Source organism: Pollicipes pollicipes, unplaced genomic scaffold (genome assembly GCF_011947565.3).
Source record: "Pollicipes pollicipes isolate AB1234 unplaced genomic scaffold, Ppol_2.1 Scaffold_7261;HRSCAF=8764_pilon_pilon_pilon, whole genome shotgun sequence".
NCBI classification, from domain to species: domain Eukaryota; kingdom Metazoa; phylum Arthropoda; class Thecostraca; order Pollicipedomorpha; family Pollicipedidae; genus Pollicipes; species Pollicipes pollicipes.
In genome coordinates, this window is record NW_023597054.1 from 15,050,301 (window position 1) to 15,074,653 (window position 24,353).

The window sequence follows — 24,353 nt, forward strand, 5'->3', positions numbered from 1 at the left end:
CTTTGGCACACTCGATCGTTCGCAGGCCCTCCTAATTGTGTCGTGGGTATTTCTTGCTTGAATGGAGGGCCCTGAACTGTTGTGGGGGGGGGGACCACCTGCTAGCTTATTCGGTCACACTCGATCGTTCGGGGGCTCTCTACGCTGGGTCTTGGATACTTTTCATTCCTATGGAAAGCCCTACACCCCCGTCGGGGCCCCTCCTGACAACCTGCTCAGGCGCGATCGTTCGGAGGCCATCCACACATGAATAAAATATCTGCTTGGGCACACTCTATCATCCCAGAGCCCTCCACATTGTGTGTTGGGTACTTCTTGCCTGAATAGATGGCCCTATGCTCTTGTCGGTGCCCTATCTATTAAGCTTCTCGAGCCAGTGGCGGATTCAGGTGGGGGGCACAAGACTAAGCTCTCCTTGTGTCCCGAGGGAACCCATAGGCTCCGAAGTGCCCGTAACCGGCCGAACGAACGCAGTTCTTTTGAAACACAAAACACAACAAAATTGGACGTCTTTGAGCCTCCAGACAGCCAGGAACAGTTCAAGCGAAAGTGAAGAGCCAGTGAGCAGACAAAATTGATTCTTCGCTGATCTGGATGGTGGATGATTGGGGGAAATTTTGAAGCTCATCATGTGGTTCAGACGCGTTGCGTTGCTGCTGGAGCGCTATATGTCCACTTCCCGGGTCAATCCTACCACTGAGAAGCCTTCCACGCTGCACTGATCCCTTTGCATTCACGCACGCATCCACGCATCCTTGCACGCATCCCTTGATCCCTTTTGTCGTAAGATCCTACGCTGCTGCTGTGGCACCATCTCCTGAGATGCCTGGGCACTCTTGGTCGGTCGGGGACCCTCCACGGATTCTTCCCATTCGCCCGAAGCGCTCCATACGCTTTTGCCGGGACCATGTGCCGGAATACACTCATTTATTCTGGGCTGCTTCATATTGGTCTCGGGTTCCTCCTTCTCGCTCGGAGGATTTTGTGCTGTTACTGGAGCCACGTGAAGTAAGGTTCCAAGCCACTCTATGCTCAGGGGCCCTCTGGATTGCTGTAAGGCTCTTTCCCTTTGATCTCACATGCGGAGGACCCCTCACTCCTATCGGGGCTCGTTCAGTTAACCTGTCCGGGCACTCCTGATCTCACAGGGCATATATCCATGTACACTGGTCTTGAGTACTTTCCCCTTGCTCAGAGAGCCCTGCGCTCTGGCCGGTGGTCCATATGTTTGCCTACCGGGGCAATCTCGATCGTCCAGGAGCCAACCATGTTGGCCTTGGAGACTTAGAGCAGCAGTTGGATATGCACCGATTAATTTTTACGCACTATTGTGGGACATAATTTTACGGGCCGCGGGCGTCGTATTGCATCATTTCCGTTGGTAATTAATTTGTGACACCATGACATTTGGTAATATACTCGTACATCACGTTAACATATCTTGAATGTTAAGACTTTTCGTAGTTCTTCATAACAGACAAAGCAGACTACATTAGTCATCTGCCATCAGCTGATCCCATCCACCAGCCGCTTAGCCGTAAGGAAGCTAGGACTCAGTTCGTGCTTGATTTTGATGGCAGTTAGCAGAAAACCCCGTTCTATTTTGCCCGTTCCCGTTCAGTTTTCCCGTTCAGTTTTCTAGGGCCACGCACATTACGATGGGCTCCGTAAACAAAACAGCAAACCAAGAATCTTAATATTCACTGGCTGCAATGGAATGAGTTCTTTTTTTTGGGGGGGGGGCTCAAAACTCAAGGCGTTCCGCAACGTTGGTGCCCCTGTCCCTGACGAAATCCTTGATCCACCCCTGTACAGATCCATATATATATATATATATATATATATATATATATATATATATATCTCTCTCTCTCTCTCTCTCTCTCTTCTCCTCTCTCCTCTTCTCTCTCTCTCTCCTCTTCTCTCTCTCTCTCTTCTCTCTCTCTCTCTCTCTCTCTCTCTCTCTCTCTCTCTCTCTCTTTTGCCATCTTTTTCCCAAATAACTTGCCTAAAAATGGCAGGATTCATCATAATTTGGAGAAAATAAATAAGCTCCATACATGTGAGTGCGTGGTACGCATAGTTTTCTAGGGCCACGCACATTACATTATATATATATATATATATATATATATATATATATATGTGTGTGTGTGTGTGTGTATATGTATATATACGGATCTATACAGGGGTGGATCAAGGATTTCGTCAGGGGACAGGGGTACCGACGTTGCGGAACGCCTTGAGTTTTGAGTTTATATGCATATATATATATATATATATATATATATATATATATATATATATATATATATATAGCTGCATAGATGTTAGGATATCTAGTGAATGACCAGAAGAAAAGTGGATGAAATCCGATAAAATTTTCGCATCGGTTCCCTTTGGATGACTTTCACGACTTTGGCCCGTTTTGGCCATTTTGAGAAAGCGACGCCGTTGGTATGTACTGCGTTCTGTGCAGCGTTCAGCAACGTGATCCATAATGAAGTAACTATGTAATTATATTTTTCCAGAGCATCGAGGGGACGCTGGTCGCCTCACTTACCATTTGAGCATTCTGCAGCCACTCCAGTCGCCGTCCATCGGAGAACACTATGCATGGGATCAGGCCAAGGTACATACCTGAAATGTTTCGATTCTCGTCCCAGTTGTCACTGTTTGTTTGGCCCACAGGTGGCCATTACTTCACGCATGCAGCGGGACCACCAGCAAAGTGACCGGCATGCGCTCGGTGGCTCGCCGGGACTGGTGTGATTACTGCTCCGTCCCAATCAACATAGCTCGGCCCATGTGGTGCGGTGAACAATTCATCTGGACTAGGCAACACCATTGCTGACATAGTAGAATGTCAGGGCAGCAGACAAACAACGTAGGCTCCAGTCGATTTCAATTTGCCAGCGTTCAGGTGTATTGGTGCACCCGTCAAGATAAGGGTACCGGGAACGCTAACTTTCCGGGGCTAGGAGCGTGCGACAATTCAAGCGATCGAAGGATGATTAGTATTTCGCTAAATGGCCCATTTCGATCAAAGTAATGGGTCGTTGGACGCGACAGTTCAGTCGTGCACTAATAAAATCCAAATTATCATAAAAATGGTCGCTGTTGCTGGGCTTGGGTGTCGATGAAAATTCACTTAAAAGGGTTTACGCCCTGGAAAATTGTTCTATTTCCATAGCAGCCTGCACTGGAGTGGACGCCCGTTACTTTATTACAGTCCAGTGGTAAAAATGTGGTTTGGGGAATAATTAGTTAAATGACACTGAAATGATCGGTAAGTTTTTAACGCGCGATAGTGCAGATGAAGTACCATGTGACTAAGTGCAGATAAGTACGGAACCCGTGGCGAGCAGCGCCAAGATCCGAGGTGCAAACGGGTGAGATGCATCTGGACACCCCACGCGTTCACCGCTGGGTAAGACGGCGCTCGTGAAGGCATTAACAGATCCTCACAACTGCCAAACAAAGGTAGGCACACATTTCGTGGCATTTGCTGCTAATCAAGCTCAGATAACTAGGCTTCCGTAATCCTTTACGAAGGGCGTGAGTAAGCGATGACAAAAGACTCTAACCGATCAACAACGCCAGCCACATCGACTCCTGGCCCGCTGACCCCCGCGTAACAGACCACTATAGCTCCCGCTCCGGGACGCGAACAACAGACGCCTGCGACGAATAATAACCCCTGCTTGCACTAGGCGAGCGACCGGGACGGGCGCCACGCGCGGGCACCGTTTTGAGCGAGGCTGGCACGCTACTTTGTGTCATCGAGGCAGAGGGGGCGTGCTCTTCAACCGCGATACATCAGTTACATCGAGCCTTACCTTGGCCGGTCCGTCACCCGCTCTCAGGACGACTGCCACGGCTCAGGACTGATCCAAACAGATGATTTCGGGGTATCTCTTTATTTTACAATCGAAAAATGCATTACCCACTAAGGCCATCAGGCCTTCTCGACAACATCACGGGCATCGTCTCTGGTCGTGCGATGACTGTTGGCTTGCAATACACACAATGAGTCTGGAGGCGAAGGCGTTTCAATTCGTCCCGTCACGATCGCCCGCTCCATCGACCGGCACGCTCGGTGCGTCTGGCATTGATTCACCCGTTCATTAGCACTCCATCCACTCTCTCGCCGCTCGCGCACACCTAACTCAGCAGCGGCTACTCCCAGCCGTCGTTATTGTACAGTATCCGGAAGCGGTCTTCAACGCGCACGTGGTGCAGCGGTTTGGTTCTTCCCTTGAGCACCATGGATGACTCGAGCATCTTCTGCTTCAGCCAGGCCTCGTGCTTGCCCAGCGCCGCACCTACCCCGGCCGACTGTTCCTGTGCATCGCACCACAAATGGCCGTTGTCAAGATCACGATGTGTTAACAAATGCGTGCACATGGTATTACGTGGTAAAAATTGTCCCGATGACGACAATCAAACGACCACGCACAAAACAAAACACGCTCGCGAAAAGAAAAGGGAGTTATGCAAGTGGTCACCATAGATTGCTCTTCGTTGTCCCTGGGAAGCCAAACCCTCGAGAACTATTTGACTGAAACCCAAGACTGTGAGACATACAACAGGTATCCAACGGCTGGGACAACGTGCCCGTGTGCTGGCGTGGCCCAGATATAGCAAAGAGCTAAGGAAACACCGAATGTTATTATCCCCACTCCGCTAGGATTATTTCTGTTCAGCTGACGCAAGCTGGATCAGTGTATGCCATGTGCGAAGTCTTATACGATTAGGGATGAATGTACATGGGGACACTTATCCTGTCTGTCTAGGACACCAATACACGGCGAAGCAGGAGCTACTGACCTGGGTGAGGTATGGATTTCTCAACAGCAGCATGTTTCTATCTTCAACTTCCAGACGACGGCGCATCCGGTCCAAATGAGCCTCCTGAACACGGTGCGGTAGACGATCTTTCCTGAAGAAGACAATGCAAAGATTGTCACATTACCACACCAATAGAAGGTGAATAATCCCCAGGGACGAAGTGAACGATATCCAGCACATTCTAAGCAACGTGAATGCACATATTTTATAGCTCTGACTGCTGTGAGGAAGAACAATGATCATGATGCAGCACGCACCAGACTTGCTTTCTGCGTTGCCATCACCCCAATGGGCATCACAATCAAACCAAATTTGCAATGTGCCAACACCTCTGTCCAGGACAGAACAGCAATTAGATGACTCACCCTGTCCAGATGTTCCCATTGGGCATCTTCTTTCTTAGCAAAGCCAAAGCAAGCCTCATCGTCTTAGCCAATGCGCAAAAAAGCGCAGAACAGGAAGTGCTGCTTCACTGAAATGACAGAAGGATGATGCATAAGCAAACCAAGGGCAGCATATGAGGGGGAGGGGGCAGCAGCCACCCACATATTCTTTTCAAAACGCTTCATCAGGCTTAAAGTGTTAAGTGTAAAACAATGGGGAGGAGAAATACACCTTCTCCTATCCCAGCCGCAGAAAGTCAGGTGTAAGTGGTAAACTAGCAACAACAACAGAAGCCCATCGTTGTAACTGGGCATGAGTTGTTTCTACACTACTGTAAGCTGGAATGAATTTTAAGCTTAAGGATTATACCACCAGACTGTGAAAGTTTGTATGGCACAAGAGATCTGAGAGCAAGGAGGCACACAATACTAAGCAACAACTTTGGTGTCAAAGCTGCATACATGGCTGCTTAAAAGCAAACTATGTTCATCTGGAAAATCGTGCATCATTGTATTTATGGTAGCAGGTCAACACCATCTGGTGGTTTGTCACAGACTTCATAGTAGATGCTATTCAGACAGTCAAAATTGAAATTATTTATTACAAGTTTGACCTTTCAACTCAATTGTTCCTCAGTGAATGCAAAATAAACTTGATTGGCTGGAAACATATGCTCCACATCCTTGCACCAGGGGCCTAACCAGTATCTTGGTGCGTGTGTGGGGGAGGGAGGGGGGGGGGGGCATAGTGCTTAATGAAGCTGGTGAAAAGCTTCAAAATAAATGTAAATGACCCATGACCCACTCTATTTCCAATGGGTACACATTCTTGTGGCACCTTTGATCTATCTTTGGCAATGGGCTGATTAAGGGTTCTGGTGCTTTAAATACTAAGGAGAGCCCTTACCTTCCCAGAATAAGGGGATCCACAGGTGCAGAACAGAGGGCACATGCCTTTCCTGGTTGGGGCTTGTGGGCTGTGATGCTCTGGTCAGGGGTGCTTATCAGCTACCATGTGCCATCTTGCTGCCTACCACACTATCTTGCTACCATTTGGTGCCACATGAGCTGAGGCTATTTAGGGTCCCTGCAGCTATCATAACAGGTGTTCAGCTTATGCAGACCCTGACACTGATGGAGGGGGAAATGTTTATTACTTGGGGCCTCCTGTCTGATGGGGGGGTCTTCCATTGTTTCATTGTGAACCCCTTCATTGACATTTATCATGCATCTTTTCACTGCCAGAAGGCCTGACCAGAAGGCCAGAAGGCCATGTACAATGTCTTCTGAGTTCTGACATTTTGAATCCTATCCCTATTCACAAAATGGACTGGCCTACCCAGACCCTTAGCTTACATAGGTCATCCCATCAGGCAGTTTGGACCCACTGATGACACAAGGCCCTCATTGCATGAAAGGCCTGACCAATGCAAGATGTCTTCTGTCTGATATTTGTGGGTTTCAGCCTTGTCTCTGCTTGGGAATAAAGCCCCAGGACAACACTGGGTCAAATCTTCACAATCAGTCCAGTCACCTCTGACCAACATAGAGGCCCCCATTGTCCCAGCGGCCCCTGAATAGTGCAGGAGTATCTCAACTGGTTTGCAAGATGGAGACCCTATAATATGACCTCAGACCAGTCCTCAGGGTGCTTGACCATTGGTCCAGAGGGGACCAAGGGACCCCCTGGGACCTATAAGCCCAGTGGGTCCCAATAAATTCTCTTCCTGGGTGAGCACATGACTTCCTGTGCCCTTGGCCTGCATCTGTCTTTCGCCTTCTGGCAATGGGGGCTGCAGCACGAATATACCACCGTGTTGCTCTCATTCAGTGACATATTTGAAGATGGGTGGAAGGATGCAGATACCCTCTTTATGAAAAAGATGCATGCAAAAAGCTGGTGATCAGAATTTAGACTGCTTATAGGACATCAATCACAACACTTGGATCAACACCCCTTCATACCAAACTACTGCACATATAACTGGATGCATTGCCCAAACACCACACTAACTTGCATTTTATGATAATTTCCACAGATTCAACTAAAGTAGAATCTTTCCATGTAAACATATCCTTTTAAATATCCAACAAAATTGCTAAATTCCTTTAACAAAGCTACCCAAGGGTCATCATGTGCTGCATTAGTGTCAGTATTGAGCACAGTGGTGCAAAGGTTAGTTTTACCTCAGAAGATAAATATCAGCTTGCTTCTACATAAAATACAAAGACAACCCAAATGGTTGCCAAGGCACACTGTATTATGATGCATTTAACCCATAGCTCACTTGGCTGTCACTAACTGTAACCTTGAGGAAGGGTGAAGGTGTGATGATGTGAGCAACAGTTCTTCAAATACATTCTGGGCAACCAATAGAGAAAAACACCCAGACCAATTATCTGAAAAGTAAAAGCCCAGCACAGTTTGTGACCAAAAGGCTTCCTCCACTACAAGATATCCTCAAACTCTTCACATTCCATCAATAAGTTTGTGAATTGTCTTACCATGAATGATTTTGTCTGTAGCTCACAGTGTACACTTTCATATGCACAGACAGTAAATAAACATTGGACAACATTTAAACAATGACACTTCAATGAAAGATCCACAAGAAAAAATTGATAAAAGGTCTTTCTGCAGTACAAGGTAGCTGTAGAGGCAAGTTGTTCACTTGGACATGGAAGTGGTGCATCAGCAACCATGGCCATTATCAAATTCAGACTTTCAGACCAGGGAGCCCAACACAAAAGCAAAGAATTAAAACCTAACTGATGTTGTACTGCAAAAAATCACTACATATGAGTCCATCAGCAAAACCACCTATTTTCAAAGTGTCCCACTGAAGGCTGTGAATTTCAAGAAGTATCTAGACACCAATGACTTAGAATCTAACCCCTTCACACTAATAAGTAAAATCTCACATAGCATTAAAACTTACGTATGCAATACCTGTGCAAACAGCAGCCCACTACTACCTTTACCAACGCACTCAACGCACATTAAACAAACTTTGCACACTATCAGAAAAAGCGACATATATTGTATCAGGATGCAGGTATATCGCAACATCTGCGCCATTCACCCTACGTAAAATGAGCACCAAATTTAGGAAGCCCTCTGAACTAGGCAGTTTTTTCTCATTGTTCTGAAGTGATCTCTGAGAATCTCAAAGATATTTGTCATTTTGTGTCTTTAAACATAACTATAAATTTAACCCAATTAGAAAATATTATGAGTGCTACTGTGTTCTGTCGTACACTAAGTTTCAGGATGTTTTCACTTCAACGTTTTTCTTTGTTCTTTCCTAACTATCCATACTGGGAGGTGCCATATCCCTCACCTTTCTTACCGCGGGTATGACGAAAGTGTCGCGTTTTATTTGGTATAGCATGATACAGTGAAGGGCACCTTACGTTGTGTTGGGCTGCTTTTTGCCCGTATTAAAACAAGGTGATTGAGTTTTTGATTTAAAATTGGCTTAAAAATTCGGGACTAGCCTGAGGTTTTCAGATTTCACCATGCACCATGAGCTAAGCTTGGTGTAGGTTACTATCGCGCCTATCTGTTGATCTGTCATCAGCCTTATTCCACTCATACAGAGATGCTTATGTGCAGAAGTACACACATATTGTACACACTACTAGATAGCCTAGCTGGAAAAAGGGCCACAGCTTTTGGAGTCCCACATTTATGCAGCCAAACTTTTTTGACATTGTAAAACCTCAAATGGTACAAAGCAAAGCTGATTTATTGTAGCTCTGACACACAAGCCAGTCTACAAAAATCCATTCACTGCACCAGGTGCCTTTCTGAAAGCAGTCTGCTGAAGCCCACATTGTTGTGCATCAAACTCAGCCAGACCAAAGCTGATATGAATTTCACATTATTTCATGAAAAATAATTTGGGAAATATGGCCTGCAACTGCCCTTGAAACATCACACATTGCTGTGTACATGGGCTCTCTTTATCTTAACATTTGTGCTGGCTGTTTACCAAACTGAGTGCTCATGCTTACAACATTGTATGCCAACATATTTGCTGCAATTTTCTGCTAAGCCAGGCATGCTCAGTATAACGTGTATTTTTTGCAGTCTGGCACATAGATGCAACTAAACAATTATATATGTGTATATACATGTAACCACCATGGCACATTGTGCCTTCTTACACTGGTGCGGATTATATCACCTTAACCAGTGGGCAAACACCCATGCTAATGTGTGCTAAGAGTATAGTTGTATTAATAGGTACTGATTTTATCATTTTAGTGAAGCACTGGTAATATTGATGTAAACAACTTTGAAAAAGATGGTAGACAATATTTTTTAAGATCTTGCCATAGAATGGGCATGTTACAATTAAAAGTTAGGCTTGAAATGCACAATGTTCTGATCTTTTCTAGACTATGGCCTCCAGCCTCAGTGTAGGTCTTGCACTCAGGGTTGGGTAACACAGCATGCTGTGTTTACCTGTAGCTGATTTATGTACTGCTTGTTACAAGGAAAACCTGAGTGTTTTGTTACAACTGAGTAGAAAAGTCAGGAAAGTGTGCAGGAAGAGCAGTTTTCAGTTTAAGTTATGTGTGATAACTTCTATGGTGTTCTTAGAATATGACCTTATGCTTCATCTCAACCCATGATGTTTTTATTTTCCCACAGTTTTGTAGCAACTCTCCAAGCATGACTGATGTCACTGCAGACAACTTTGATGAGCTATGGCCACACATCCAGAGGAACATTGATCAAGCGGTCCTTGTGGGGATTGACTCAGAATTCTCTGGAATAGTTGCATCACCAAAGCTGAAGAACAGGTAACATTCATCACACATTAGTTAGCATCATATTGGCAAAAGAGTTTCAGTCATTCCCGTTACATGTGGAAAGGGTGTTACATATAATTGGTGTTTGTAATAATCGTATGGTGCAAAGATTGTTGCCTGTCATACCTCAGCAGGCATCTTCATTATTTTGTCATTAACACTGATCAGTTATCATTCTTGAGAATGGAAAGACATCAGATGACCCACAACCAGGATGTGTGCCAGGACCTGAATCATCTTGGTTTCAGCCTTTTTGACACCATGCCAGAGCGGTACACGCTGCAGCGTCAGAACATCTCGCCATTCACCATCACCCAGTTCGGCCTGACGCTGTTCGTGCGCGCGACCGAGCCGAACGCGTACGTGGCGCACCCGTACAACTTCTACCTGTGTCCGCCGTCGTTCGGCCGGCTCGACCCTCGCTTCAGCTGCCAGGCGTCCAGCCTGCAGTTCCTGCGACGCTACGGGTTCGATTTTAACAAGGTCAGCGCTGCTTAGGTATGCATGTATAGAAGCGTCTCACTCACCAGTCCTTCAGCCTAGGTGAGGAGAGTCCCGGCATGGTCGCTACATAATAGTGGTGCCCAAAGAAGCCGTTATGTGATGCGTAGCATGCCGGTCAGTTGACGCTACGCTGATTTCCCTCGACACAAGCGGCGCTAGGGATCGTGGCGGGAATGGCTTTAGCCGCTGGGATAGCCTTCGCGTGCCATGCGTCGTGTAATCAGCCGAATACTGGCGCGGCGCTATCGAACCTAGTAACATTTATCCAGTCTCGTGCTCAGTCCATGTAGGGGAAGAAAGAACCACCTTCCCCCGGCGCTGACTTACCTCGTTTGCAGTGCGCAGAGGCGCTGAGCGCTGAGCGTACACCCACAGGCTGCTGCCAACGTAATAGCTCGCAGCAGAGGGACGCTGCCAGCGCGCTCCCCGCTACTTTCGTCTTCCCGATGTACTTCACAAATTAGTTATCAAACGTGTAAAAATGATATTGTTGCTCGATGCCCTGGAATTACTCACCAACGGAATGTTTTCCGAGGGATTTTGCGAGCCGCTTGTCCGCTCAGCTGGCCCAATGCTGGTTCCGTTCCCGCACCGGCCTCGCTGGGCGCTCCTTTGCGGATAGACTGCTGGCAAGAAGCTTGTGTACGGAAATGTCAGCGGCAATTGTGAGGTGCAGCAGGACATTGGATAACTTCTACAGTGTCTTTCAACGCTGCGGACGGCTTATATTGGAATAATCCGTTCCCTGCAAACCGGAGACTCATGAAATGTTACACTTACCCTCGCGCTGTCACACCTGCTTACGATATGACCGCTGTTTCTGCCGTCTAATGCAGGGTGAAGCCCGGAACGTATGCCTCAGAATTGTAGTGCCATGGCTCCGCAGGTCGGTATATAGCTCGGTGTTCGTTTCCCGACCAATGCCATTATTTTATTGGGTAAGTGCATAGACAAGGGCGTTCATCCAACATTTTTGAGTTCATAGGCGTTTTAATTGCTTGTTTGTCGTGCTCTATTTCATCGCAAAGGTAGAACTTTGAGAATTTACCAAATGTTTGGGTATTGTGCATCTAAATCCATCCCCGAGCCCCTCGCCGACGGATGTGTGAAATAATGCCGACGGGTGTGACCGATGTCCGCCGGCCAGTTTGTAAGGGCACCGCTTTATGAACTTCCTTACAATTGGCGGCGTAAAAGCGGGGTGGAAGGATCAGGAGTGACTGAAAGAAGCATGCGCCTGATTTCAGTTCATCTATGGAGGTATACCATTCCTGCACGCCGAAGATGAGGCCATGCTGAAGGCCGACATTAAAGACCGCAGCATGTGGAGTGTTAAAGACAGAGTCAATGTGGACGAACGCTTCATCCAGGTGGGCACGCAGCTTAACAACTAGCACATCCTTTAGCTTCATATATGCTTCGCTGGATTGCTCTGTGCTCACCAAATGAACGGCTATCATGATAGCACAACATGCTGACCTCTGCCGGCGGTATGCATGTGATTTACGGCTGTTTTTTGTTTGTTATGGCGTTTTCTTTCCTGTCACCTTCACCGGTCAATGCGACGACAGCCTCTCAGACTGTGCGTTGCCGCTGTGGTGTCGTGCGCTGCTCGCCATGACGGTCTCACGTGTGGAGTTGTCTCGGCCTCGGCCCGCCCTCCGAATTTTATTGTACGCGCTCTTTGCAAAGACCCGTTACAACACCGCGCCGTCTTCTATCGGGCAGGAGCGCTGCTCGGCCGTCTCCCACTGGCTGTCGGACGCCTCGCCGGACGCGCCGGCCGCCTGGAGTGAGGAGGTGCGCGAACTCTCGCTGCGCTACCTGCTGCAGAAGGAGCTCCGCCGCCGGTTCGCCGACGTCTGGACCTCCTCACATGGCAGCCAGGTGCGCCGGTCGCGCCGAGGCGCAGCTGGCGTTGGAGAAGTGCGCCCCACTTCTCCGAAGCGGGTGCTTCGTGACGCGGTCGTGAACCTGATCCGGCCGAATATTCATCATGCTGTCTACGCCATCGTTTGTCTTAACTTTTGCTTGGCGTATCACCTGCTGCCCGTCGTTTCTCGTAATTTTGAGACGAGAAAATTACAGAATAGCTTTTTTTATAAAGAACTACTCCTAAAGAGCTATACAAATCGCCGAGTTACGCCCAAATCCAAAAATGCATTTAAGCGCCGGCTAGTGCATTCAGCCAACGCAGAAAGATGGCGCCTCTGTCTATAGCGCCTATCGGGATGGAGCCTCCGATGTCATCTGAATGGAACAATTTCCGAAACAAATAACGACGGGTTCATGCAAGGATGGTAATCACACACGTAATCATACAATCACAACAAATCCAAAACAACGCCTTGAAGCTTTGTGCGTGTCAGCTGAGCATGTTGTCGTTCAGAAGCGAATATTTAAAGTCCGGCATAATTCGGGTAGGTTCTCTGATTCCAGCGCCCTGCTATACACATAACCCGGTCTCACGCTAACGACGCTTTGCAAAACCTATGCAACTCATGCTTCATGGCATTCACAATTACTGGAATAACACTCAGGCCCAGGTAATGCCCAGCTGCACGTTCGTCCCTCCCACATACCAACGCACCTAAGCCCCCGGCCCTTCCCAGCTGGCAGTGTGCCACTGACCGTATCTCGTCCCCTCCCCCAGGTGCTGGTGACCCGAGTGACCCCGGCCATGCGCTGCGACCTGGAGGCCACGGACGACCTTGACCAGTGGCTGGTGACGTCACTGGTGGGCTTCACGCGCGTGATGCGCCACCTGCGCGTGCGCCAGAAGCCGATGGTCGGCCACAACTGCATGCTGGACCTGATGCTGATCCACCACCTCTTCATCGGGCCGCTGCCCAGTGAGTGCCGCGGCAGAGGGGCACCGTCCGAGTGTCCGCTGTGTCTCTTCCCTGTGAGTGTCTCCGAGGTTGGTCAGGCCTGACTCACGAGCTCCTCTTGAAGGCCCTCACTGGTTAGTATGGCAGAGAGAGAGAGGCCAGACCAGGTCCCCCATCAATGAGCTGTTATGTGTTGAGCCGCATGAAGTTGGTATGGACTACCTGCGTGAAGCTTGTATAGACTGCAATCTCATATGAAGATTTCTAAGGGAGCCATGCACGATTGGAGAACGTCACTATCATAAAGAGACCGTAAGGAATGGTTAAATTTATCTTCGGACTTTTGAATTGTTTGCGTCATTCTTATGACTACTGCACTGTGTGTAATTATATAATGCAGTTATTAACCGACGCAGCGGCCTGAGCCGTTGCGCCTTTGGAGTAGGTGTCTCTTTACCTCTGAAGTGTGTTTTGGCCGTCGAAGTCCGGATATTGTGCTGGCGACAGGTGCGGATATCGATCCGCAGTTCTGACCACCCTGGTGGAAAGGTTCTCTGTGTGGACTATTTCCTGTGGCATGACGCATGTCGAGTTCGGCATTTTTCTGCCGCGATATAGCACATTTGCGACCGTTTTCAGAGGAATATCATCGATTCAAGGCGGAAATTCACAGCTGGTTCCCAGAAGTATACGACACAAGGCACATTGTTCACTCCGTCAAAGATATGTGTTCGGAAGAAGGTGAGGCAAGGCATTGGTATGCTTCCAATGTGTGGACGTCTATGAACTCCCGTTTTGTGCTCTGGCCTAGTAGTCTTGAAGAACTCACTATCGAGATCATCCGGTAGCTTGTGCGGTGTGACATGAATATAGATTTTTGGCTCGTCGTTGTTTTCGGATTCTGCCCAAGAACAATGTTACACTAATATAAGTTGCTTAGCTAAAATGAGAAAATGAGGGTGCTGAGATGTATTGGGCTCATATTATTCCACGCCAATAATCATAGGAATGTTAACATTTTTCAGGACCCTTCTGTTTCCGTCGAGCAAACGCTCTTGAGCCGGCTTGTCCTGAACGATCGAGGACTGTCAGCGTTTCCTCTTGTAACTTGTGTATGCATGGAACTTGACCTGTGATTTTCTGGACCTGTGATTGACTTGACCTGTTGACTTGACCTGTGCACCAGCGACGTCCCTGATGCGAGGCCGGGACGTTACCTGGCTACGCCGACAAAACTTGTGTTTTGAATATGTGGTTTGATTCAGTAGTACGGTCTGGCCTGATCTGTTTGTCGGCTTTCGTCCTGAGCCCGTCCTCGCACCTGACACTACTGGTCCGACCTGATTCGTCATTCGACATCCCACCTGCTCGGCTGCGGTGGCCGCACCTCGGCCGACCACCGCCTGGCGTCGTGAATGCCCGATCTCAGTTCGCCGACCTGACCTGACGTGACCTGGTCCTCCGGCGGCAGTGAGCGCGCTGCTGGACACCTCCAGCCTGCTGTCGCTGCACCGGAGCCTGGGCTCGCGGGCGCTCCTAGCCGCCGTTCTGCACACGCCCGCCATCTGGCTGACGGACGCCGCCTCCCGATACAGTCAGTCGCAGGCCGAGCTGTCACCAGACCCTCCGTGGTGCAACGGCTGAGCTGTCACCAGACCCTCCGTGGCGCAGTGGCCGAGCTGTCACCAAACTCTCCGTGGTGCAATGGCCGAGCTGTAACCAGACCCTCCGTAGCGCAGTGGCCGAGCTGTCACCAAACTCTCCGTGGTGCAACGGCTGAGCTGTCACCAGACTCTCCGTGGTGCAATGGCCGAGCTGTCACCAGACCCTCCGTGGTGCAGTGGCCGAGCTGTCGCCAGACCCTCCGTGGTGCAGTGGCCGAGCTGCCACCAGACCCTCCGTGGTGCAATGGCCGAGCTGTCACCAGACTCTCCGTGGTGCAGTGGCGTGCAAACGGGCTCCCGTCAATGAAAAACGCTGTGTGTCGGTTCAGTAATCAATTCGGTTTCACCGTGACAATGGTGGGACTCAATATGCCTTCAGGGTTAAGTCAAGACATGGCTCCAATGATGAAAAACGGAAGCACGCACTCAAACGGGTTAGCTGCGCGCCCTTGACTGATGTTTCCTTAGTTCGCTGTCATGAGACAGGCATTCAACAACGTCTGCGTTGCCGCGGCCCGCACACCAGCACGATGTGTGACGTCTTGTTTCGTCAGCTGCTGTTGTCCCCACTCGTACCCGGGCTGTGTGAGCAGCCCCGGCCGCTCCAGCGGGCTTTGTCGGCCTGCGGCGTTGGCCGGTCTGCTGCCCGCCTGACCTGACCTCGGCCGCTCCGCCCCCGCCCGTAGAGAAGGAGGCGGCCCACGAGGCTGGCTACGACGCGTTCGCTGCCGGCTGCTGCCTTCTGCGGATGGCGCACCTGATCGCCCACCGGGACGCCAGCTCGTGAGCATGCCGGCAGCAGCTGATCGAGCAGGCTCAGGGCGCGTGGGGCTCGGAAGCAGTCAGCGGGGGGGGGGGGGGGGGGGGGGGGGGCGTATGTTGTGTAAAGCGTGTAGGTGACAGGTGTCTGGTACGCTGTGTCCTGAATGCCGCTGATCATGGACCTAGGCTACAAAGTGCTGAAAAACGGACAGTGGCTTACAAATGACTGCTGCATGCGACGCGCCCAAGAATCCCAATCAACTACAGAAATTGGATCTATCAACGTCGGTGGATTTGGATTAAGGTGTGATGATTTGGTCAGCATGCGTATGACTATTTGAAGGACTGGTGAGTGTATTGTGCTGCGGGGGTTTGCAATGACTGTGAGTCTTACGATGGTAAGGCAAATTCCTTTGTGACAAAGGGTGGTGCACAACGCCTGGATGTTGAAGTTTGGTCCTGTTTTCGGGCTGAAATTTACTCTTCCTATGTTTTGGAATGGACGATAGACGTTTTGCGTCGTACGCTTACCGTTACGTTATGGCCATTGTATACGCGTATGGCTCGAGTAATGGGATAGTGAGTTGCGAAGCAACGTAGACTGTGCAAGGCGTGTTTCAAAAGACAAACTTCGAGGATTGTACTTCCAACGGAATGGACTCGTTGAGAGCTTTCTGTTGTGCAGTGTCGCGTCCCTGACCGTGCCGTCGATGTCGTGTTGTTTTCCAGAAGCTTCAGCCATCGGCCGTTGAGCGTCCGCGAACATCTGGCCGCCCTGTCCCAGAACAAGAACCACGTGAACGTCATCCGAGCCACTGTCAATCACATGGTGAGCCCCGCGTGCTCAGTGCAGGCTCTGCCAGACACCTGGCAGTAAAGAAGTTCATTGAACATATTGTGACATGGCCTGCTCGTCATCTGCTGGCATGTGCTGTCCGTCACATGCTGAGGTGGCCTGCCTGCTGTCTGGTGCCTGTCGTTGCGGCCTCGTGCCGGGTGCCTGTCCTGCCTGCGGCGGGGTGCTGTGCTCCGCACGTCTTACGATGACGTACCCTGCGTGGCGCGTGCCGATGTACCCGCTGGCCTCGTGATCCGTGCGCTGCCGCCTCGTACCGGGTGCCTGTCCTGCCTGCGGCGGGGTGCTGTGCTCCGCACGTCTTACGATGACGTACCCCGCGTGGCGCGTGCCGATGTACCCGCTGGCCTCGTGATCCGTGCGCTGCTGCCGCCTGCTGCTGCTCTTTGCCGGCCGCGCAGTGACCCGCTCTTCCCCCGGCGGCAGTGTCTGGACGGACCGGATCCGCGCACCGAGCGGCCCCGCTGGTTCCATCTGGCGGCGCGCGGCGGCGGCTCGCTCAACGTCCCAGAGGTCAGACGTAGTGGCGCGGGCGGGGGGCGCGCGCGAGGGTCAACAGAGTTGGACGTATACTCAGCATGTACGTGTAAACGCTCGCACACGCATACGCATACACGCACGTCAGCCACATCGTATGCACGGGCGCACGTATTCTCTCGCGTGCGCTTGCACCTTTTGGGCTCGCGTGAACACGTACACACAAGCACACACGCTGCTGGAGACACGGGCACGCGAAAGCGTCAAAAGTGGGACACGGCGGCTGAGGCAGAACGAGAGACCGAGTCTGATCACAGTGAGGTATTCCTGGCTGTGGTGCAGTGTTGCCATCAACCTTCACCTGATTACTCTGCTACTTGTGTAGCCTGCTCCGGGCCGGCCGACGCGAGCTCGTGGTGTCCGCATGTGACGATGGGTTCTCTTGGTGCATTCATTTCGTTTGGTGCACGCTGTTTTCATCAAGCTCTGCTCATCGATATGTTTAGCCGTTGTGATGTCGCGTACCCTACCCTACCCAACCCTACCCTGCCCTGCCCTGCCCTGCCCTGTCCTGCCCTGCCCTGCCCTGCCCTGCCCTGCCCTGCCCTGCCCTGCCCTGCCATCCTGATCTACCCGACCCGACCCGGCCTAATCCTGTTTGTGTGCGCGTTGTGCAGTTTATGACTTAAGGTCCTTTGGGCCAGGTCCATAGTCCAGCCCTAACTTGCGTAGTGCAGTGAGATTCTCGTGTTGAAATTATGTGTGAGTGTTGTCAGTTGAGCTGAGCACAGTGCTGCAATTTTCGGTACGACACCACTACGAAATATCTTCACGTGATACCTACTGCTAGCGTGAATGCCTTATTTGGCCGTTGCCTACACGCACAGTGATGACATCTAATCGTGACCTCATAACGCTCCGGGCACGCGCTGGCGCCGCTGGCCGCGTGCCGTCGCCAGCCGGCGGCGTGGCCGCGCCGCGGGCGGCCCCATTCCGGAGCCGGGCCGAGGTGTGTCACGCAGCTGACCCCCGGCGCCGCCTGCCAGCTGGGCGGCGTCAGCCGGCATTACCCGGCCGTCGGGCGGCGGCCGCGTCCGAGCCGGCCCATTATCGCGGCGAGCGGCTGCGCTCCGTCACTGGCGACCGCCGCCCCCGCCGTACGGGCAGGGTCACCGACAGCCATCGGCCGCCCGCCGCCTGCCGTCTGCCGCCTGCTGCCTGCCGCCCCCGCCGTACGGGCGGGCTCACTGCCGGCCGCCCGCCGCCTCCGCCGCACGGGCAGGGTCACCGCCCGCCGCCCCCGCCGTGCGGGCAGGCACACCGCCCGCCGCCCGCTGCCTCCACTGTACGGCAGGCACACCGCCCGCCGCCCGCCACCCCCACTGCACGGGCAGGCACCACCCGCCGCCCGCTGCCTCCACTACACGGGTAGAGTCACCGCCCGCCACGCCCACTGCACGGGCAGGCACACCACCCGCCGCCCGCCGCCTCCACTGCACGGGCAGGGTCACCGCCCGCCGCCCTCGCCATGCGGTCAGGCACACCGCCCGCCGCCCGCCACCCCCACTGCACGGGCAGGCACACCGCCCGCCGCCCGCTGCCTCCCCTGCACGGGCAGGGTCACCACCCGCCGCCCCCGCCGTGCGGACAGGCACACCGCCCGCCGCCCGCTGCCTCCACTGCATGGGAAGAGTCACCGCCGGCCAGCCGCCACCCCCACTGCACGAGCAGGCACACCGCCCGCCCCCGCTGCCTCCACTGCACGGGCAGGGTCACCGCCCGCCGCCCCCGCCGTACGGGCGGGCTCACCGCCGGCCGCCCGCCGCCCCCACTGCACGGGCAGGGTCACCGCCCGCCGCCCTCGCCATGCGGGGATAGGCACACCGCCCGCCGCCCGCTGCCTCCACTGCACGGGCAGAGTCACCGCCCGCCGCCCGCCACCCCCACTGCACGGGCAGGCACACCGCCCGCCCCCGCTGCCTCCACTGCACGGGCAGGGTCACCGCCCGCCGCCCCCGCCGTACGGGCGGGCTCACCGCCGGCCGCCCGCCGCCCCCACTGCACGGGCAGGGTCACCGCCCGCCGCCCTCGCCATGCGGACAGGCACACCGCCCGCCGCCCGCTGCCTCCACTGCACGGGCAGAGTCACCGCCCGCCGCCCGCCACCCCCACTGCACGGGCAGGCACACCGCCCGCCGCCCGCTGCCTCCACTGCACGGGCAGGGTCACCGCCGGCCAGCCGCGCTCCTCCCGCGCCGGCTATCCGAGGCATGCGAGCCACTCGGACCAATCAGTGGTGACGTGACAGGACGGGCCGCGGCCGTGATGCATCGCCGTTCGGTAACGCGCCGGGTAATGAACGTTTACAGCGTCCGACCGAACAGGTCGGCGGGCGGCGGCGGCGAGGAGGTGGGCTCGAGTGGTGCCCGCGACGCAGCCGATCCCCTGTGCACCTCCAGTCATTTACGGGTACATATTTTGCGAAGAAGTTCCCCGTTTGTACTGGGGTAGCCAGAATGGCCAGGATGGCCAGTGAGCTGTCCTTGGTATGCACTGTGACGTGCATCTGACGCTCCTCCGCACGTCCGGTGCGCTGACCTGGGGCTTAAGAATGGCCGGTATTGCCCTGACGCCGCTGTTTGTCGCCCGCGGAGCCGCGGTGGCGATACCGGGCGCACGGGAGCACGGGAGCGCCGCCGGTGCCGCGCTGTGCCGCCTGCGCGGAGCTGGCGACTCTCAGAGGTCAGGGGGGACGGGCGTCGGCCCCGGCGCCGTCCCGTCGCCGCCGGCCGGCTACGGGCCCGTCGTCGGCAGGATCAGACGTAGTGCCCGGCGCGCCAACACGTTATCAAAGCGCCGCCGCTCGTTCCGGGGCAGCTGGGTGGCGACGGCCAAACAACGGCGCGTACACACTCCGGCGTGGCGCGTGCCGTCCAGCCGGGCGACCCGCTGTTTGTTGCCACAGCGGCGCTGCAGCGCCGACACCTGCCAGTCGCACAAGCTCCGCGTTGTGTCCTGGGTAGGTGAGATCGCTGGCGCGGCCGGTGGAGAGCATTTCGGGTGTGACCGAAGGGCGTGGTGAGCCTGGCTTCGCATGGGCTGTTAAAAGTGCCACGAATGGCAGGAAGCCGCGATAACGCTGCGCTTTGCCGCGCTTAGGTGTGCTTTGCTGGCGTATGCTGCTTCGGCGGAGTCGGACCGCCGCTGTCGGCAGACGAGGCCATAGGGACCCTGGCGCGACACGGCCTGCCGTGCCTCCAGCGGGGGCTGGGGTCGGACGGCGTCACCGCCAGGCCCAGGCCGACTGGGAGCCTCCGGGCTGATCCGTTATTTTTGGGCGTCGTTTTGCGAGATCTGGCAGCGGGCCGCGGCGCGGGCGCCAGCGCCGCTGCCAGGGAATGTCCGGTGTCACCGGGGGCCGGCGCGCCGAACAATGCCGACCTGCCCTGACAAACATGCCGATAGCCCCGCCGCTCAGCCGCGCGCCGCCTGCCAGGCAAACCGCAGGCTGGACCGACCGGCGACGGCTGCTCCTGTCACGGCACCGCGCTGGCTCGCGATGTGTTGTTTCTGTGCGTGGTTTAGGGTGCCAAGCGACGGCAGTTGGTCCTGTGATAGCGAAGCCGAGAGAACGGCGGACATTTGGCTCTGGGCGTAGGTGCATTTCAAAGAAGCCCTTGTCCCAAAACGGCGAACTGGCTCGTTTGGCTGTTCACTGAGCGTGCAGTCGCTCTTCAGCTTGCGTAAGAGGCGTCACATCGGTTGCCTCACTGGTATGGAATGGGAGGAGGAGAGGAGAGGAGAGGAGAGGAGAGGAGAGGAGAGGAGAGGAGAGGAGAGGAGAGGAGAGGAGAGGAGAGGAGAGGAGAGGAGAGGAGAGGAGAGGAGAGGAGAGGAGAGGAGAGGAGAGGAGAGGAGAGGAGAGGAGGGACCTTGCATCGATTCGCCCTCAACATAATGGCATTAAAGCAATCATCCAGACATGAGTTTATTCGATTTTTTCTCGCCAAAACTCATCTCTTGTGGAAATAGCTACTTGGCTGTTTTGTGGATGCTGCTGCATAGCATCATTTACACTGTGTATATTCAAAGTGTGCTGGGCGATGTCAAAGTGCGGCACCATGCATAGCTTGTAACGTGAGCTAAAGCTGCCTCCGAGATCTGGTGAGGTGCGCTGCGGTGGTGGCGTCTCGGAGCACAGACGTCCGGCAGTGCTCGCCTTCGCTCGCCGGAGTCCGCTGTCTCGCTCCACATGCCGCCGTCCCGGCCAGCGGGGTCCGGTTCCCACGGCGGCTGCCCTGCGTGCCTCGACTAGCCGTGCTAAGTGGTGGAGCGCCGAACTCGCGCCGACCTGGCGCACTGCCGTCGTTGAGGACCGGAGGCCATTAGAGAACTTAGGCTCGTGGATGAAATGCGGGCGAGGTAGCGAGCGGCGTCTAGCAGTGCACAGCACTGCCCATCCGTCTGTCATGTGGCTGTTACCTGCAGCATGAACGCCGAGAAGGCCCTCAGCTTATGTCTGACACATCACTATCCCTTTTGCCATACAGGGCTGTCTTTAAACCGTGCATTGATGGCCCTTTGCCACGACTCTTTTTGGAACAACAGACACCGATCAGTTCGACGCTGAGCCTGCCACCCTGCGACCTCTGCTAAAGCCACTCGCCGCACATACAGACATGGGGAAAGTAAGGGCATGGAAACTATGGGCTCGAAGCCCTTGTGTAGTGGATGTTTTGCGATCATTATCGTCAATATGCTGTGACGTACAGGAACACACAAATATATGTACAAGGAGCAATGCATCGTGTTCAGAAAATTGCATTTGATACAATGCACGGTGATTGACTACACCATGTCCTCTAGATCTGCGTGATTGTAAATCAAGCGTTCCATAACACTCCCGCGGTGCAAAATTATGGCGCTCACAAAATACAGAATTACATTATCACTTCCATTATTTCGTACTAACCATCGGAAGCGTTTTTAGTTGAGATCGAACGATTCTCCCTCAAAACCGCCATGCCATTATACCCTGTTGTTTGTGTTTGTTGTAGTTGGTGTTGTGCTATCATCACTGCCTGTGGCCATCTGTTGTCCTTTGCTCGACCCTGGTGTTTGTTTGACCCCGTGTTGTGCCGTCCTCTCTTACCCCACCCTCTGTTTGTTTTCTGTGTTTGTTTAAGAGTTATTAGTGTGCTGTTTTGCTCTGGAGATTCTACTGATATCCTTTATGTTGACCTCTCGTGTTTGTTGGAGCGCGTGTTGTGCCGTGACGGCTGCCTTGGCCGCCTCTAGTCTGGGAAGGCATGCCCCCGCCGCCGGGGTAACGGCCTGGGACGGGCTGGTGACACCTCCAGTCTGGGAAGGCATGCCCCCGCCGCCGGGGTAACGGCCTGGGACGGGCTGGAGACGCCTCCAGTCTGGGGAGACGCCTCCAGTTTGGGAAGGCGTGCCCCTGCCGCCGGGGTGCCGGCCTGGGCCGGGCTGGTGACACCTCCAGTCTGGGAAGGCGTGCCCCTGCCGCCGGGGTGCCGGCCTGGGCCGGGCTGGTGACACCTCCAGTCTGGGGAGACGCCTCCAGTTTGGGAATGCGTGCCCCTGCCGCCGGGGTGCCGGCCTGGGCCGGGCTGATGACACCTCCAGTCTGGGGAGGCGTGCCCCTGCCGCCGGGGTGCTGGTCTGGGTCGGGCCGGTGACGCCTCTAGTCTAGGGGGCCGTGTCCCTGCCGGGTTGTCGAGCTGGGCCGGACCGGTGACGCCTCTAGTCTAGGGGACCGTGTCCCTGCCGGGGCGTCGAGCTGGGCTGGGCTGTGACGCCTGTCTGACGGTGTCGGCCGGTATTCCCAGGTGGTGGAGCTGCTCTCCCAGTACGGCGCCGTCTAGTCTAGGGGACCGTGTCCCTGCCGGGGCGTCGAGCTGGGCCGGGCTGTGACGCCTGTCTGACGGTGTCGGCCGGTGTTCCCAGGTGGTGGAGCTGCTCTCTAGTCTAGGGAACCGTGTCCCTGCCGGGGCGTCGAGCTGGGCTGGGCTGTGACGCCTGTCTGACGGTGTCGGCCGGTGTTCCCAGGTGGTGGAGCTGCTCTCTAGTCTAGGGGACCGTGCCCCTGCCGGGGTGTCGAGCTGGGCCGGGCTGTGACGCCTGTCTGACGGTGTCGGCCGGTGTTCCCAGGTGGTGGAGCTGCTCTCTAGTCTAGGGGACCGTGCCCCTGCCGCCGGGGTGTCGACCTGGGCCGGGCTGTGACGCCTGTCTGACGGTGTCGGCCGGTGTTCCCAGGTGGTGGAGCTGCTCTCCCAGTACGGCGCCGTCGATGTGCGGCCCTGCTCGGCCCGGCAGGCGCTCGTCGCCGTCGGCAACTACCGCTGGTCAGTGCTCACGCGTCATGTGTGTGAACCCACGCACCCAACACTCACGCATACACTCACGCGCCCGACTCTTCTCTGTCGTCCTGCTGTCGCGACCAAATCGCTTATAGGCCGTGCATCCGTCCTGCATTTCACAATCATTAACTGTCACGGTCAGGCCAACCTCCGCAACCAACGAAAACTCGCCGGCCCGCTCTTCCTGACCCCTGCGCACCTCCTCAACCCCGGGTAGTTCTGGCCCGTCCGACTTCGACGGCCAAGGATCCGTGGGCGGCGGACACACCAACGGCACCTACGTGGCGCATTGACTCCGCCGCTTGAAAGGCCTGCCATCTGGGTGTCGCAATCCGCCGTCGCCGCGTCACGGGCCCGCCCCAAGCACTCGATGTGGTTCGGCTACGGTCTGTCTGCGGCGTTCCGGGTCGCCCAGCCCGTGACCGGCTGTTCCACAGTCGTCCGCGTGGCGGCGCTGCGATCGACCCTGGCCGACCGCCGGGGCCACTCATAGCTTCGCGCTGGATTCCCGCGAGGTCATCTGCTTGAGGGACTTCTGAGAGGATGGGGTTAGGGATTGAGGGGACGGTATTGGGGCTGTTGGTTGTACACTAAGGGGTTGGGCGGGGAGAGGGGGGGGGGGGGGGCGTTTTGAAGCGACAGTTGTGTGCTGCGCGAGAACAGCAGCCGTCGTGCTCTGTCGTGAGAGCCCGCTTGGTATCCTTGTTGAGACACAAACAAATCAGGTATCTCGGCGGTGATCGATCGACACAGTGCACCACTCCTCAGGCACCAGTCCTGTATGTGACGAGCTCGTCACTCAGAAGGAAAAGAGAAGGTTGTGA

At 54.3% G+C, this 24,353-nt stretch overlaps 2 protein-coding genes across 5 annotated transcripts in view; one reads left to right on the forward strand and one right to left on the reverse strand.

The window, feature by feature from the left end:
• Positions 1–3,904: 3,904 nt before the first annotated feature.
• LOC119112663 (ribosomal protein 63, mitochondrial) lies at positions 3,905–8,261 on the reverse strand. 2 transcript variants are annotated; one of them, XM_037236898.1, is made up of 4 exons: positions 8,174–8,261; positions 5,217–5,323; positions 4,831–4,942; positions 3,905–4,344 (listed from the first exon to the last, which is right to left on the reverse strand). In XM_037236898.1, the coding sequence occupies exons 2-4, from the start codon at positions 5,273–5,275 to the stop codon at positions 4,180–4,182; spliced, it is 336 nt and encodes a 111-aa protein (XP_037092793.1). In that variant the 5' UTR covers positions 5,276–5,323; positions 8,174–8,261; the 3' UTR covers positions 3,905–4,179. The 2 variants fall into 2 exon arrangements, with proteins under 2 accessions (XP_037092793.1, XP_037092794.1); XM_037236899.1 differs by having other exon boundaries at positions 8,211–8,251.
• A 352-nt stretch (positions 8,262–8,613) lies between these two features.
• LOC119111818 (pre-piRNA 3'-exonuclease trimmer) overlaps positions 8,614–24,353 on the forward strand; it is a 48,650-nt gene continuing 32,910 nt past the window's right edge. For 2 of the 3 annotated variants that reach the window (XM_037235641.1, XM_037235643.1), the window contains exons 1-12: positions 8,614–8,685; positions 9,895–10,046; positions 10,304–10,538; positions 11,807–11,929; positions 12,288–12,446; positions 13,213–13,411; positions 14,030–14,131; positions 14,862–14,984; positions 15,741–15,837; positions 16,546–16,645; positions 17,099–17,185; positions 23,426–23,514. In XM_037235641.1, coding sequence (XP_037091536.1) covers positions 9,916–10,046; positions 10,304–10,538; positions 11,807–11,929; positions 12,288–12,446; positions 13,213–13,411; positions 14,030–14,131; positions 14,862–14,984; positions 15,741–15,837; positions 16,546–16,645; positions 17,099–17,185; positions 23,426–23,514 — 1,445 coding nt within the window. In that variant the 5' untranslated portion in view covers positions 8,614–8,685; positions 9,895–9,915. The remainder of the gene's footprint in view (positions 8,686–9,894; positions 10,047–10,303; positions 10,539–11,806; positions 11,930–12,287; positions 12,447–13,212; positions 13,412–14,029; positions 14,132–14,861; positions 14,985–15,740; positions 15,838–16,545; positions 16,646–17,098; positions 17,186–23,425; positions 23,515–24,353) is intronic. The other variant, XM_037235642.1, reaches the window with a different exon arrangement.